We start from the raw sequence: 18,402 nt of genomic DNA on the forward strand, positions 1-18,402 counted from the left end.
CTTCTGACCTATGCTACATCAGGACATGATTCTACATTGTCACATAGTCACACTTCTGACCTATGCTACATCAGGACATGATTCTACATTGTCACATAGTCACTCTTCTGACCTATGCTACATCAGGACATGATTCTACATTGTCACATAGTCACACTTTTGACCTATGCTACATCAGGACATGATTCAACATTGTCACATAGTCACACTTTTGACCTTGCTACATCAGGACTTGATTCTACATTGTCACATAGTCACACTTCTGACCTATGCTACATCATGACTTGATTCTACATTGTCACATAGTTACACTTCTGACCTATGCTACATCAGGACATGATTCTGCATTGTCACATAGTCACACTTTTGACCTATGCTACATCAGGACATCGTTCTACATTGTCACATAGTCACACTTCTGACCTATGCTACATCAGGACATGATTCTGCATTGTCACATAGTCACACTTTTGACCTATGCTACATCAGGACATGATTCTACATTGTCACATAGTCATTCTTCTGACCTATACTACATCAGGACATGATTCTGCATTGTCACATAGTCACACTTCTGACCTATGGTACATCAGGACATGATTCTACATTGTCACTTAGTCACACTTCTGACCTATGCTACATCAGGACATGATTCTACATTGTCACTTAGTCACACTTCTGACCTATGCTACATCAGGACTTGATTCTACATTGTCACATAGTTACACTTCTGACCTATGCTACATCAGGACATGATTCTGCATTGTCACTTAGTCACACTTCTGACCTATGCTACATCAGGACATGATTCTGCATTGTCACTTAGTCACACTTCTGACCTATGCTACATCAGGACATGATTCTGCATTGTCACTTAGTCACACTTCTGACCTATGCTACATCAGGACTTGATTCTACATTGTCACATAGTTACACTTCTGACCTATGCTACATCAGGACATGATTCTGCATTGTCACTTAGTCACACTTCTGACCTATGCTACATCAGGACATGATTCTGCATTGTCACTTAGTCACACTTCTGACCTATGCTACATCAGGACTTGATTCTACATTGTCACATAGTCACACTTCTGACTTATGCTACATCAGGACATCGTTCTACATTGTCACATAGTCACACTTCTGACTTATGCTACATCAGGACATCGTTCTACATTGTCACATAGTCACACTTCTGACCTATGCTACATCAGGACTTGATTCTACATTGTCACATAGTTACACTTCTGACCTATGCTACATCATGACTTGATTCCACATTGTCACATAGTCACTCTTCTGACCTATGCTACATCAGGACATCGTTCTACATTGTCACATAGTCACTCTTCTGACCTATGGTACATCAGGACATCGTTCTACATTGTCACATAGTCACACTTCTGACTTATGCTACATCAGGACATCGTTCTACATTGTCACATAGTCACACTTCTGACCTATGCTACATCAGGACTTGATTCTACATTGTCACATAGTCACACTTCTGACCTATGCTACATCAGGACTTGATTCTACATTGTCACATAGTCACACTTCAGACCTATGCTACATCAGGACATCGTTCTACATTGTCACATAGTCACTCTTCTGACCTATGCTACATCAGGACATGATTCTACATTGTCACATAGTCACACTTCTGACCTATGCTACATCAGGACATGATTCTACATTGTCACATAGTTCCACTTCTGACCTATGCTACATCAGGACATGATTCTACATTGTCACATAGTCACACTTCTGACCTATGCTACATCAGGACATGATTCTACATTGTCACATAGTTACACTTCTGACCTATGCTACATCAGGACATGATTCTGCATTGTCACTTAGTCACACTTCTGACCTATGCTACATCAGGACTTGATTCTACATTGTCACATAGTCACACTTCTGACCTATGCTACATCAGGACTTGATTCTACATTGTCACATAGTCACACTTCTGACCTATGGTACATCAGGACATCGTTCTACATTGTCACATAGTCACACTTCTGACTTATGCTACATCAGGACATCGTTCTACATTGTCACATAGTCACACTTCTGACCTATGCTACATCAGGACTTGATTCTACATTGTCACATAGTTACACTTCTGACCTATGCTACATCATGACTTGATTCCACATTGTCACATAGTCACTCTTCTGACCTATGCTACATCAGGACATCGTTCTACATTGTCACATAGTCACTCTTCTGACCTATGGTACATCAGGACATCGTTCTACATTGTCACATAGTCACACTTCTGACTTATGCTACATCAGGACATCGTTCTACATTGTCACATAGTCACACTTCTGACCTATGCTACATCAGGACTTGATTCTACATTGTCACATAGTCACACTTCTGACCTATGCTACATCAGGACATGATTCTACATTGTCACATAGTCACACTTCTGACCTATGCTACATCAGGACATGATTCTACATTGTCACATAGTCACACTTCTGACCTATGCTACATGAGGACATGATTCTGCATTGTCACTTAGTCACACTTCTGACCTATGCTACATCAGGACATGATTCTACATTGTCACATAGTCACACTTTTGACCTATGCTACATCAGGACATGATTCTACATTGTCACATAGTCACACTTTTGACCTATGCTACATCAGGACATGATTCTACATTGTCACATAGTCACACTTCTGACCTATGCTACATGAGGACATGATTCTGCATTGTCACTTAGTCACACTTCTGACCTATACTACATCAGGACATCGTTCTACATTGTCACATAGTCACACTTCTGACTTATGCTACATCAGGACATCGTTCTACATTGTCACATAGTCACACTTCTGACCTATGCTACATCAGGACTTGATTCTACATTGTCACATAGTTACACTTCTGACCTATGCTACATCATGACTTGATTCCACATTGTCACATAGTCACTCTTCTGACCTATGGTACATCAGGACATCGTTCTACATTGTCACATAGTCACTCTTCTGACCTATGGTACATCAGGACATCGTTCTACATTGTCACATAGTCACACTTCTGACTTATGCTACATCAGGACATCGTTCTACATTGTCACATAGTCACACTTCTGACCTATGCTACATCAGGACATGATTCTACATTGTCACATAGTCACACTTCTGACCTATGCTACATCAGGACATGATTCTACATTGTCACATAGTCACACTTCTGACCTATGCTACATGAGGACATGATTCTGCATTGTCACTTAGTCACACTTCTGACCTATACTACATCAGGACATCGTTCTACATTGTCACATAGTCACACTTCTGACTTATGCTACATCAGGACATCGTTCTACATTGTCACATAGTCACACTTCTGACCTATGCTACATCAGGACTTGATTCTACATTGTCACATAGTTACACTTCTGACCTATGCTACATCATGACTTGATTCCACATTGTCACATAGTCACTCTTCTGACCTATGGTACATCAGGACATCGTTCTACATTGTCACATAGTCACTCTTCTGACCTATGGTACATCAGGACATCGTTCTACATTGTCACATAGTCACACTTCTGACCTATGCTACATCAGGACATGATTCTACATTGTCACATAGTCACACTTCTGACCTATGCTACATCATGACTTGATTCTACATTGTCACATAGTCACACTTCTGACCTATGCTACATCAGGACATCGTTCTACATTGTCACATAGTCACACTTCTGACCTATGCTACATCAGGACATGATTCTACATTGTCACATAGTCACACTTCTGACCTATGCTACATCAGGACATGGTTTTACATGTGTCAGTTTGAGATCCTCCAGTCATATTTCTGACCCTATAGTATCATATCTGACCTACACTACATCAGTTCTTGATCCTATCGTCTCATATCTGACCTACACTTCATCAGTTCTTGATCCTATCGTCTCATATCTGACCTACACTTCATCAGTTCTTGATCCTATCGTCTCATATCTGACCTACACTTCATCAGTTCTTGATCCTATCGTCTCATATCTGACCTACACTTCATCAGTTCTTGATCCTATCGTCTCATATCTGACCTACACTACATCAGTTCTTGATCCTATCGTCTCATATCTGATCTACACTACATCAGTTCTTGATCCTATCGTCTCATATCTGACCTACACTTCATCAGTTCTTGATCCTATCGTCTCATATCTGACCTACACTTCATCAGTTCTTGATCCTATCGTCTCATATCTGATCTACACTACATCAGTTCTTGATCCTATCGTCTCATATCTGACCTACACTTCATCAGTTCTTGATCCTATCGTCTCATATCTGATCTACACTACATCAGTTCTTGATCCTATCGTCTCATATCTGACCTACACTTCATCAGTTCTTGATCCTATCGTCTCATATCTGACCTACACTTCATCAGTTCTTGATCCTATCGTCTCATATCTGACCTACACTTCATCAGTTCTTGATCCTATCGTCTCATATCTGACCTACACTTCATCAGTTCTTGATCCTATCGTCTCATATCTGACCTACACTTCATCAGTTCTTGATCCTATCGTCTCATATCTGATCTACACTACATCAGTTCTTGATCCTATCGTCTCATATCTGACCTACACTTCATCAGTTCTTGATCCTATCGTCTCATATCTGACCTACACTTCATCAGTTCTTGATCCTATCGTCTCATATCTGACCTACACTACATCAGTTCTTGATCCTATCGTCTCATATCTGACCTACACTTCATCAGTTCTTGATCCTATCGTCTCATTTCTGACCTCTGTTCTTGATCCTATAGTCTCGTTTCTTACCTCAGTACCACATCAAGACGTATAATCAAACTTATGAGGACTGCCACATTTTTGATCTGCTATGCTACATCAGTGCCTGATACTCCACAGTCTTATTTTCTGATCTTTCGGTACATCTGGACCTGATCCTATACAGTTTTATCTATGACCTACACTGCATCAGGACTCGACACTTAATAGACACATTTCTGATCTGCTGTGTTACATCAGGACTTGATCCAGAATGTCACCATGACTTTCAGCAGAATGTGCTTTGTGTGTGAACATAAGTATAACTGTCATGGCCTAATTATTTGTGTTGCAACTATTAGTATAACTGTCATGGCCTAATTATTTGTGTTGCAACTATTAGTATAACTGTCATGGCCTAATTATTTGTGTTGCAACTGGAATGGCAAAGTTTTCGCACAGCACTGGCATTCATGAAAGCCGTATATGTGTATTAAAAGCTGGATGAAAAATCATGGCATAATTTAGTCAATAAGGGCTGTGGCACCTATAGTCTGTAGTGTTTCCTGATCGCTGCAAACTGCGTTGACAAGCCTGTGGATGGAGTGTGAGGGAGGCTTTCTGCCCTGTGGAGTTTGGATAACAGAATATAATGATGACACATAACTATGTGTCCCTGGATAACAGAATATAATGATGACACATAACTATGTGTCCCTGGATAACAGAATATAATGATGACACATAATTATGTGTCCCTGGATAACAGAATATAATGATAACACATAGCTATGTGTCCCTGGATAACAGAATATAATGATGACACATAACTGTGTGTCCCTGGATAACAGAATATAATGATGACACATAACTATGTGTCCCTGGATAACAGAATATAATGATGACACATAACTGTGTGTCCCTGGATAACAGAATATAATGATGACACATAACTGTGTGTCCCTGGCTAACAGAATATAATGATGACACATAACTGTGTGTCCCTGGATAACAGAATATAATGATGACACATAACTGTGTGTCCCTGGATAACAGAATATAATGATGACACATAACTGTGTGTCCCTGGATAACAGAATATAATGATGACACATAACTGTGTGTCCCTGGCTAACAGAATATAATGATGACACATAACTGTGTGTCCCTGGCTAACAGAATATAATGATGACACATAACTGTGTGTCCCTGGATAACAGAATATAATGATGACACATAACTGTGTGTCCCTGGCTAACAGAATATAATGATGACACATAACTGTGTGTCCCTGGATAACAGAATATAATGATGACACATAACTGTGTGTCCCTGGATAACAGAATATAATGATGACACATAACTATGTGTCCCTGGATAACAGAATATAATGATGACACATAACTATGTGTCCCTGGATAACAGAATATAATGATAACACATAACTGTGTGTCCCTGGATAACAGAATATAATGATGACACATAACTATGTGTCCCTGGATAACAGAATATAATGATGACATATAACTGTGTGTCCCTGGATAACAGAATATAATGATGACACATAACTATGTGTCCCTGGATAACAGAATATAATGATGACACATAACTATGTGTCCTTGGATAACAGAATATAATGATGACACATAATTATGTGTCCCTGGATAACAGAATATAATGATGACACATAACTATGTGTCCCTGGATAACAGAATATAATGATAACACATAGCTATGTGTCCCTGGATAACAGAATATAATGATAACACATAACTATGTGTCCCTGGCTAACAGAATATAATGATGACACATAACTATCTGTCCCTAGCTCTCTGAAAATGAACAGGACGCACTGCCTGTTCCAGAATGGAGATTGAAAAGATTGAAAACCCTGTGTGGAGGTTCAGTCAGACTGAGAGTGTCTGATCCAAAGAAGAGAAACCCAGACATTGAGAACAACAGGACATTACTGCCCCTTTGATCAGAATGTTCTCCACTTGACAGAGAGTGTAAAACTCAAAACGTCATGTTTTTAGCTGAGTCTTGAGGTACCTTTGATTTGACCCCACCTTTTATCATTTTTAACCCCAGAATGTTGAGCATCATAGTGACACTATGAAGGGGGTCTAGGAACCCACTAGAATTACGATGAAAAGGTCCTTGGAACTCCCAACACTTTGAACTTTATAGGAGCCTTGGGTATGAAGCAGTCTGTTTGCATCAGACAGCAAGTAGCAGCAAACAGCACATTTTTCAGCGTCCATGTCACCACATGGAGGAGAATGATGTGTGTGCAAGTCAGTGTATGTGTATACACTGTATGGTTTGGATACCGTTTAAAGACAAAAACCAAGTATTGCTTTATTCATTTGAATGATTTTGATTATTTTTTGCTTTTGCTAATTTGCATTTCCACCGGATATTTTGAAGTGAGCCTTGGCGCTATCATGTAGAAAACTATAATCAGCGCTGTAGATGAGTAGATGGCTTGGAATAAAACATTGGATCATTTCTGTGCTGAGGGTGAATGACGCTTGACATGCACACCCACACATACGTCGGCACATGCTGAACTGATTGCCACAGGATGCATCACTGTTCAGATATACTGTTTTGTGTTTGGAGGAATGGACAGACCAATGGGAATGGACAGACTTGTGTGTGTCTCACTGTGTGTATTCAGTTGAAGGTTTTTGTTGATAACATTTTTTTTTCTCGTTCTCCTTGCTTTGCATTATGGATGAAGCAGTACGTTTTGAATAAGAAATGCTTCTTTATGGGCGCTTGTTTTTGGTTGGTAAATCAAGTTTGTCATCTGGCCACAAACATTCAGCTACACTCAAATTTGTCATCTGACCACAATTGTTCTATGCAAGTGTCACTGGCTAACTGTGGTTGAACGACAAGTTTTAATCCTGCACCACACAGCACCATTGCTTTTCCCTTCTGGAATTTCTGCTTTTTGGTGAAGGAACAATTACTTCTTCATTTAGATACCGTCCCCCATACCTCCCATGTGTAATCAGAAATCCTCTTCGTAGGTATTCACTTCTCATGTCTTTGCCTCTGTATAAACGTCAGTATGTTATATCATGTTGGTTTCATGGCTACATGTATTTTCTGCTTCACATGTATAAGCAAAATCCATGCGGATAATCGTCCCTTTTCAGATGTACCTGTCTGTCTCCCACATTAATGTGGAAATAGGCTGACAGACATCAATGTGGAAATAGGCTGACAGAAAAGGTTGTTGATAGCTGATGACTCCCAACCACAAAGAGGCCGCCTCACACTGATAACAGTTGAAAAACAGTCAAAGAGAGACTGTAAACATTTTTTAAAAAGCACAGTTCACTTACTTGCACATGCCAAGGCACGCGCACACATACACACACATGCACACCCCGTGTGCGCGCACACACACACACACACACACACACACACACACAAACTATTGCATCCATGTGGATGAAATTGATGTGGATCCATGGAATGGAGTGCCTCGTATGTTTATAATCACATGGAAAAAAGACTTGATGACTGAACATGTAGATGTTTTCCTTGAATGTAGTCATCTGATGATCATATAATCAACACTGTATCACTTGGCTGAGAACTTGAAGAACATGAGACATTTTCCTTAGAAACCAGTTGTAAAAAATGGTGAAATACATCTTTACTAATCCATTTGGATGTCAGTGCGTGTGTGCATGGACACATACAGTAGTGCACATGTGTCTTGAAGCTTTAGTTATGTTTCCTGTGCATGACTCTAACGGTCAAGCATCTTAGGAAGACATTTTTTGTGGTTTTTGTTTGTTGTTTTGCTTGTTCAGCCTGTCCCAAGATAAATATTTGTAACAACAACAACAACAAAAAACCCCAAAACCCCAACCCTTATATTGACACTGGTATTGAAAAGATGACAACCCTTTGATGAAATATCGATTTTGCAGGAATATTGTTAAATAATCAAACAATATCAATTGTTTAGGAACACTTTTGTATTAAAAAAAATAAACGTTATCAAATATTAAGGGGTATTAATGTTAGACAATGAAATGTTGTCAATCATGCAGGAATGCTAGTGTAAAAAAAAAAAAAATTATAATCAGTTATGCGGGAATGTTAATAATACAAAAAAAAAAGAGTTTGTAAGAATAGCACAGTGTGTCCAGGCCAGTTTCCAGTAGTGGTTTTTCTCTGGATGAGTAAGGCAAGGACTGTGAAAATGGTGCAGGGATCAGAAAGATACTGAACAAAGCATGGGGAATAAATCCATGGATTTTCATTGAATTGCTACTGATTTTTTTGTTTTTTTTTTTTTTTCCCAGGAGGCATCCACACCTTCCATGTGTTGTGCAGAGATTTTGGAGAGCAGGTGAGTTGTCTCTCTTCTGTTGTTCTCCTGTACCACTTAGTTCCCTTCTTTACACTGCACGGATACATTTTGGTGATGATGGTCAGAAAAAAAGAGAAGAGATTTTAATAAATATTTGAAAAAAAAGCCATCCAGAGATAATTGATCAGGAGTTATGAATGGAAAATGATGAAAAGAGCGATGTGTATTTGGATGTGAGTGTGTATTAGAAGTCTTAAGTCTTGCATCTTTCCACTTTGTGATATTAGATCAGAGAAATGAAAGTTGTGTGTTCATGTGTGTGTGTGCATACATGCACGTGTGTTTAGTATGAATGTGCCTACAGACTACAGTAGCCATGAAACTGGCTAACTGATGATATACTAATTGTATAATAGTTTGTGTGTACACATAGGACAGTTTGGAAAGAGGCAAAGCAGCAAAAAAAAAAAAAAAAAAGATGTCAAGCTTAGTGATGAAAAACGTAGCGTAGTGTTGAAAAACTGAAGTCAAGTGTAGTAATGAAAAACTGCTGTGAAGCGTAGTGATGAAAAATTGATGTCAAGTGTAGTAATGAAAAACTGCTGTGAAGCGTAGTGATGAAAAATTGATGTCAAGTGTAGTAATGAAAAACTGCTGTGAAGCGTAGCGATGAAAAATTGATGTCAAGTGTAAAGCGGTGAAGCGTAAGTCAAGTGTAGCAATGAAAAACAGCAGTGAAGCGTAAGTCAAGTGTAGCAATGAAAAACAGCAGTGAAGTATAAGTCAAGTGTAGCAATGAAAAACAGCAGTGAAGTATAAGTCAAGTGTAGCAATGAAAAACAGCAGTGAAGTATAAGTCAAGTGTAGCAATGAAAAACAGCAGTGAAGTATAAGTCAAGTGTAGCATTGAAAAACAGCTGAAGCGTAAGTCAAGTGTGTAGCAATGAAAAACAGCTGTGAAGCGTAAGTCAAGTGTAGCGATTGAAATACAGCTGTGAAGCGTAAGTCAAGTGTAGCAATGAAAAACAGCGGTAAAAGTGTAAGTCAAGTGTAGCAATGAAAAACAGCGGTAAAAGTGTAAGTCAAGTGTAGCAATGAAAAACAGCGGTAAAGCGTAAGTCAAGTGTGTAGCAATGAAAAACAGCGGTGAAGCACAAGTCACGCGTAGCAATGAAAAACTGAAGTAAAGCGTAGTGATGCCTGTGCAGGTGCTGACCCTGAACGTGGGCAACGGAGTGACGGCCCAGAACCAGTTCCCTGTCACTGAGAGGGCCTCTGTCCGGTGAGTGGGTCACACACTGTACACTTCTCACTGTAAACCTGACTGCTTGTCACCAAAGAAATGTGGTGCTGTAATTCAAAGAGCTAATCACAAAAGGAATGAATTGTAAGTCTAAGTGCTTATCACAAAAGAAACCTATTGCTATAATTCTAAGGGCAAGAAACCTATTGCTATAATTCTATTGCTATAATTCTAAGGGCAAGAAACCTATTGCTATAATTCTAAGGGCAAGAAACCTATTGCTATAATTCTAAGTATTTATCATGAAAGAAACCTATTGCTATAATTCTAAGGGCAAGAAACCTGTTGCTATAATTCTAAGTATTTATCATGAAAGAAACCTATTGCTATAATTCTAAGGGCAAGAAACCTATTGCTATAATTCTAAGTGCTTATCATGAAAGAAACCTATTGCCTATAATTCTAAGGGCAAGAAACCTGTTATTGTAATTCTAAGTGCTTATCACGAAAGAAACCTATTTGCTGTAATTCTAAATGCTTATCACAAAAGAAACTATTGCTATAATTCTAAGTGCTTATCACGAAAGAAACCTGTTGCCTATAATTCTAAGTGCTTATCACGAAAGAAACCTGTTGCCTATAATTCTAAGTGCTTATCACAAAAGAAACCCATAGCTATAATTCTAAGTGCTTATCACAAAAGAAAGATATTGTAATTCTGAATACCTATTTACAAAAGTTTTTTTTCCCCATAAATATATATTATTTTATTCATCTATTTTTTTTTCCCATTATTTTCACTCTGTTTAAATATTCATTTTTTACTCTTTTTTTTTTTTTTCTTTCTTTTCTTTTTTTTTTTTAAACATGGTATGGACCCACTGAGGGAAAATGCTGTGCATCCTTTCTGTGTTAAACTTATGTCTCCGTGCATGAAAACAGGGTGTGTCATTTTCAGGGTGCGTCCTTTCTGTGTTGAACACATGTATCAGTGCATGAACACAGGGTGTGTCATTTTCAAGATGTTTCCTTTCTGTGTCGAACACATGTATCAGTGCATGAACACAGAGTGTGTTATTTTCAGGGTGTGTCCTTTCCGTGTTGAACACATGTAGGTGCATGAACACAGGGTGTGTCATTTTCAGGGTGTGTCCTTTCCATGTTGAACACATGTAGGTGCATGAACACAGGGTGTGTCATTTTCAGGATGTGTCCTTTCCATGTTGAACACGTGTAGGTGCATGAACACAGGGTGTGTCATTTTCAGGGTGTGTCCTTTCTGTGTTGAACACGTGTAGGTGCATGAACACAGGGTGTGTCATTTCAGGGTGGTGTGTGCGCGGCCAGTGGAGCTCCACCTGCAGCCCATACTGACCCAGGACCCGGCCCTGCCCCCCTGTCCTGTCACCCATGAAACACACCTCCCGGTCAGTCAGCACTGTGTCCTCCTGGGCTCTGTCCAGTCTGTGGGCATTGCTGTGTTGCTGCACTTTGTCCAGTGTGTGTGTGGGTCTGTGTGGGTCATTGCTGTGTTGCTGGACTTTGTCCAGTGTGTGTGTGGGTCTGTGTGGGTCATTGCTGTGTTATTGAATTTGTCCAGTGTGTGTGTGGGTCTGTGTGGGTCATTGCTGTGTTGCTGGACTCTGTCCAGTGTGTGTGTGGGTCTGTGTGGGTCATTGCTGCGTTACTGGACTTTGTCCAGTTTGTGTGTGGGTCTGTGTGGGTCATTGCTGTGTTACTGGACTTTGTCTGGTTTGTGTGTGTGGGTCATTGCTGTGTTACTGGACTTTGTCCAGTGTGTGTGTGGGTCTGTGTGGGTCATTGCTGTGTTGCTGGACTCTGTCCAGTGTGTGTGTGGGTCATTGCTGTGCTGTGTTGCTGGACTCTGTCCAGTGTGTGTGTGGGTCATTGCTGTGCTGTGTTGCTGGACTTTGTCCAGTGTGTGTGTGGGTCTGTGTGGGTCATTGCTGTGTCACTGAAGTTTGTCCATTTTGTGTTTGCCGTTGATGTGTTACTGGACTTTGTCCACAATGTGTGTGTGGGTCTGTATGTGCCAGTACCCTGTAGCTAGACTTTGTCCGGAGTGATGTTTGTGTTGGTGTTAGACATCACTTTAACCTTATGTGTTTTTTGTTTGTGTAATGTATTATTTATTTATTTTTTTTTTCAATATATATTTTATATAACGGCCTTTTATTTGGGAAAAATACTTTTTGAGGAAATAGCAACTGCTTTTTTTTTTTTTTTTTTTTTTTTTTTTACTTAAAATCTTTTTTTTTTTTGTAATGAGTGTTCAGTAATGCAGTTTAATTGGTATGACATTCAGCAGTTCATTTTGTCCCACAGATGTCGGTTCACTGTGAGAATTCTGTTTATGGATCTTTAACCTATAACTGTGTGCTGTCCCACAGATGTCAGTTCACTGTGAGAATTCTGTTTATGGATCTTTAACCTATAACTGTGTGCTGTCCCACAGATGGTGGTTCACTGTGAGAATTCAGTTTATGGATCTTTAACCTATAACTGTGTGCTGTCCCACAGATGTCAGTTCACTGTGAGAATTCTGTTTATGGATCTTTAACCTATAACTGTGTGCTGTCCAACAGATGGCGGTTCACTGTGAGAATTCTGTTTATGGATCTTTAACCTATAACTGTGTGCTGTCCCACAGATGTCAGTTCACTGTGAGAATTCTGTTTATGGATCTTTAACCTATAACTGTGTGCTGTCCCACAGATGTCGGTTCACTGTGAGAATTCTGTTTATGGATCTTTAACCTATAACTGTGTGCTGTCCCACAGATGCCGGTTCACTGTGAGAATTCTGTTTATGGATCTTTAACCTATAACTGTGTGCTGTCCCACAGATGTCGGTTCACTGTGAGAATTCTGTTTATGGATCTTTAACCTATAACTGTGTGCTGTCCCACAGATGTCGGTTCACTGTGAGAATTCAGTTTATGGATCTTTAACCTATAACTGTGTGCTGTCCCACAGATGTCGGTTCACTGTGAGAATTCTGTTTATGGATCTTTAACCTATAACTGTGTGCTGTCCCACAGATGTCAGTTCACTGTGAGAATTCTGTTTATGGATCTTTAACCTATAACTGTGTGCTGTCCCACAGATGTCGGTTCACTGTGAGAATTCTGTTTATGGATCTTTAACCTATAACTGTGTGCTGTCCCACAGATGGCGGTTCACTGTGAGAATTCAGTTTATGGATCTTTAACCTATAACTGTGTGCTGTCCCACAGATGCTGGTTCACTGTGAGAATTCAGTTTATGGATCTTTAACCTATAACTGTGTGCTGTCCCACAGATGTCGGTTCACTGTGAGAATTCTGTTTATGGATCTTTAACCTATAACTGTGTGCTGTCCCACAGATGTCGGTTCACTGTGAGAATTCTGTTTATGGATCTTTAACCTATAACTGTGTGCTGTCCCACAGATGTCGGTTCACTGTGAGAATTCTGTTTATGGATCTTTAACCTATAACTGTGTGCTGTCCCACAGATGTCGGTTCACTGTGAGAATTCAGTTTATGGATCTTTAACCTATAACTGTGTGCTGTCCCACAGATGTCAGTTCACTGTGAGAATTCTGTTTATGGATCTTTAACCTATAACTGTGTGCTGTCCCACAGATGTCAGTTCACTGTGAGAATTCTGTTTATGGATCTTTAACCTATAACTGTGTGCTGTCCCACAGATGCCGGTTCACTGTGAGAATTCAGTTTATGGATCTTTAACCTATAACTGTGTGCTGTCCCACAGATGTCAGTTCACTGTGAGAATTCTGTTTATGGATCTTTAACCTATAACTGTGTGCTGTCCCACAGATGTCAGTTCACTGTGAGAATTCTGTTTATGGATCTTTAACCTATAACTGTGTGCTGTCCCACAGATGCCGGTTCACTGTGAGAATTCAGTTTATGGATCTTTAACCTATAACTGTGTGCTGTCCCACAGATGTCAGTTCACTGTGAGAATTCAGTTTATGGATCTTTAACCTATAACTGTGTGCTGTCCCATAGATGCCGGTTCACTGTGAGAATTCTGTTTATGGATCTTTAACCTATAACTGTGTGCTGTCCCACAGATGCCGGTTCACTGTGAGAATTCTGTTTATGGATCTTTAACCTATAACTGTGTGCTGTTCCACAGATGTCAGTTCACTGTGAGAATTCTGTTTATGGATCTTTAACCTATAACTGTGTGCTGTCCCACAGATGGTGGTTCACTGTGAGAATTCTGTTTATGGATCTTTAACCTATAACTGTGTGCTGTCCCACAGATGGTGGTTCACTGTGAGAATTCTGTTTATGGATCTTTAACCTATAACTGTGTGCTGTCCCACAGATGTCAGTTCACTGTGAGAATTCTGTTTATGGATCTTTCACCTATAACTGTGTGCTGTCCCACAGATGCCGGTTCACTGTGAGAAGGACCTACGCCTGCAGGTGGCGCTGACGGACAGCAGCGGACGACGCTTCGACAACTTCTCCTCCCTGCTGCTGGAATGGTCGGTGCCCGGCTCCGGGCTGGCCTCTGTGCTTCACCCCAACCAGCTGTACACCGAGGTGGTCACCTCTGACGATGGGAATGGCGCCCTGCGATGTGAGTCCTGCAGTCCACACTGATTGGATGATGTTGGTCGTATTGGATTTATGTTTTCCTTCCTGCAGCTGATGTGGTGGTGTGGATAGGGATCAAGTCTGCAAGCGGATGAGACGATAAACCGAGGTCCCGTGTGCAGCATGCAGTTAGCGCATGTAAAAGAACCCACGGCAACAAAAGGGTTGTCCCAGGCGAAATTCTGCAGAAAAATCCACTTTGATAGAAAAATGAAAAATATTGCCACCACTTTACAAGACGTTTCCATACAGCAGGAGTCACGTCAGCACTTGTTTCTCTCCAGTTATGACGATGGACTCTGTGATTGTAACGGAGATCATTTTTAATCCTCTGAACTTGACCACTTATGACATTGGATTTTTATTATATCTAACAGATAACTCTTTATCCTTTGAAATTGATGTGGTGTGTGACAGCTTTTTCATTGTTTGTATCCCGAACATTCTCTTTCTTAAAATGTTTTCAGTCAGCTGTATACATCCCTTGTGTTTTAGGTCTTCAGCCCTGTTATGGCCCTGTGTGATCAGCAACAATCATAAATAAAAAGTGACGCAGAAGTGGTATACCCATTGCTCCATGTTGGGATACTGTAATGCTATCACCCGCTTTTGTCTTGACTGAGTCGCTGTTGCTACGTTATAACTGCTTTCATTATTATTGATATGTTTTGATCATTTCCGTTAGTGCTGTTAAAAGTGTCATAGTTATTGAAATCATCACCCCTACTACTCTCACTGTTGTCAACATTGATTGATGGAAGGATTGGTCAAGTAGCGAGTTATTCTATTTTTTCTTTTAAAATTTTTGTTATTAAAAGAGGGCGCTAGTCAGGGATACACAGGGGAGGTAACCTACTTTGGGAGGTTATCGACCGTAGCTACTTTCGTTTTCTCCACATAGGCGGATAGTAGTTTGCACAGGACAGGAATGTCAGACCCCTGCCGGAGTCTGCACTAGTGGGTCACGGTTAGTATGTTAGTTAAATGTAATTTTAGGAAGAAAATTTCCTTTATTTTATTTAATTTTTTCTAATCTTTCTATCTGGTCTTTTTTCTTTTAATGCTCATTGGATGTTAGTGCTTGTTCATGCTGTTTTCTGTATAGTTCATACATGTCTTTGCAAAACAAAAACAAAAAGTTATAGAAAAAAGAAGATTCCAGTTCCATCCTTTTTTCTGCAGTTTACCAGACCCTGCGACCTGAGGGCCGGACAGGGACAGTGGTGGTGACGGCCACCATCAGTGGCTACAAAAAGGAGTACCTGAGGACTGCCGACGTCTCCATCCAGGTAGGGTGTCACCTGTAGGCTGGTGGACAGGTGTGGGTAGACATGTAGATAGTTGATAGGACTGGTGGAGGGATGTATCTATCACAGTACACAGCTAGACAGCAGTAGGGTGTCACCTGTAGGGGTGTAGACAGGTGTGGGTAGACATGTAGATAGTTGATAGGACTGGTGGAGGGATGTATCTATCACAGTACACAGCTAGACAGCAGTAGGGTGTCACCTGTAGGGGTGTAGCCAGGTGTGGGTAGACATGTAGATAGTTGATGAGGACTGGTGGAGGGATGTATCTATCACAGTACACAGCTAGACAGCAGTAGGGTGTCACCTGTAGGGGTGTAGCCAGGTGTGGGTAGACATGTAGATAGTTGATGAGGACTGGTGGAGGGATGTATCTATCACAGTACACAGCTAGACAGCAGTAGGGTGTCACCTGTAGGGGTGTAGCCAGGTGTGGGTAGACATGTAGATAGTTGATGAGGACTGGTGGAGGGATGTATCTATCACAGTACACAGCTAGACAGCAGTAGGGTGTCACCTGTAGGGGTGTAGACAGGTGTGGGTAGACATGTAGATAGTTGATGAGGACTGGTGGAGGGATGTATCTATCACAGTACACAGCTAGACAGCAGTAGGGTGTCACCTGTAGGGGTGTAGACAGGTGTGGGTAGACATGTAGATAGTTGATGAGGACTGGTGGAGGGATGTATCTATCACAGTACACAGCTAGACAGCAGTAGGGTGTCACCTGTAGGGGTGTAGACAGGTGTGGGTAGACATGTAGATAGTTGATGAGGACTGGTGGAGGGATGTATCTATCACAGTACACAGCTAGACAGCAGTAGGGTGTCACCTGTAGGGGTGTAGACAGGTGTGGGTAGACATGTAGATAGTTGATGAGGACTGGTGGAGGGATGTATCTATCACAGTACACAGCTAGACAGCAGTAGGGTGTCACCTGTAGGGGTGTAGACAGGTGTGGGTAGACATGTAGATAGTTGATGAGGACTGGTGGAGGGATGTATCTATCACAGTACACAGCTAGACAGCAGTAGGGTGTCACCTGTAGGGGTGTAGACAGGTGTGGGTAGACATGTAGATAGTTGATGAGGACTGGTGGAGGGATGTATCTATCACAGTACACAGCTAGACAGCAGTAGGGTGTCACCTGTAGGGGTGTAGACAGGTGTGGGTAGACATGTAGATAGTTGATGAGGACTGGTGGAGGGATGTATCTATCACAGTACACAGCTAGACAGCAGTAGGGTGTCACCTGTAGGGGTGTAGACAGGTGTGGGTAGACATGTAGATAGTTGATAGGACTGGTGGAGGGATGTATCTATCACAGTACACAGCTAGACAGCAGTAGGGTGTCACCTGTAGGGGTGTAGACAGGTGTGGGTAGACATGTAGATAGTTGATGAGGACTGGTGGAGGGATGTAGTGATTCGAAACGCAGGGAGAGCTGGACAGTACAAGGTCTTCTATTACAGCACACAGGTAGAAAGCAGACCAGACCCCATGACTGGGTGGTTGGGGTGATCTTAGTTTGCTTTGTGTTAGTTCCTTTATAATGTTCTGTCATTTTCATTTGATAACAAATATTGCAGTTTATGCTTTGGAATGTTTTCATTCATGTATGTATTTCAGAACTGTTTACTTTGAGTTACCAAGTATAGTGTTAGTGGCTGTTGTCTGTGTTTTTTGGTTGTTGACTTGAAGCTGTTGTAAATGGTGTAACCCTCGTCAAATATAGTGTTAGTGGCCGTTGTCTGTGTTTTTTGGTTGTTGACTTGAAGCTGTTGTAAATGGTGTAACCCTCGTCAAATATAGTGTTAGTGGCCGTTGTCTGTGTTTTTTGGTTGTTGACTTGAAGCTGTTGTAAATGGTGTGACTCATCACTCTGATATTCTGGTCATTTGGTTTGATTTGTATGTTTCATAACTTTGTTAGTTTTATATATTTGTTGTTGTTAATTCTTTGTTTTGCTTGCTATACACATTTGTTGTAGTTATTCCTTAGTTTTGTTGGCTATACACATTTGTTGTAGTTATTCCTTAGTTTTGTTGGCTATACACATTTGTTGTAGTTATTCCTTAGTT

The 18,402-nt window shown here is 40.7% G+C and overlaps 1 protein-coding gene across 1 annotated transcript in view; it reads left to right on the top strand.

The window, feature by feature from the left end:
* The window catches only part of LOC143301243 (nuclear pore membrane glycoprotein 210-like), an 86,186-nt gene that overhangs the window by 26,469 nt on the left and 41,315 nt on the right, over positions 1-18,402 (top strand). The window contains exons 19-23 of the mRNA XM_076615380.1: positions 9,128-9,174; positions 10,344-10,417; positions 11,706-11,805; positions 14,805-14,997; positions 16,197-16,303. Of these exons, the coding sequence (XP_076471495.1) occupies positions 9,128-9,174; positions 10,344-10,417; positions 11,706-11,805; positions 14,805-14,997; positions 16,197-16,303 (521 nt within the window). The remainder of the gene's footprint in view (positions 1-9,127; positions 9,175-10,343; positions 10,418-11,705; positions 11,806-14,804; positions 14,998-16,196; positions 16,304-18,402) is intronic.

This window comes from Babylonia areolata, chromosome 27, assembly GCF_041734735.1.
Source record: "Babylonia areolata isolate BAREFJ2019XMU chromosome 27, ASM4173473v1, whole genome shotgun sequence".
Taxonomy (NCBI): domain Eukaryota; kingdom Metazoa; phylum Mollusca; class Gastropoda; order Neogastropoda; family Buccinidae; genus Babylonia; species Babylonia areolata.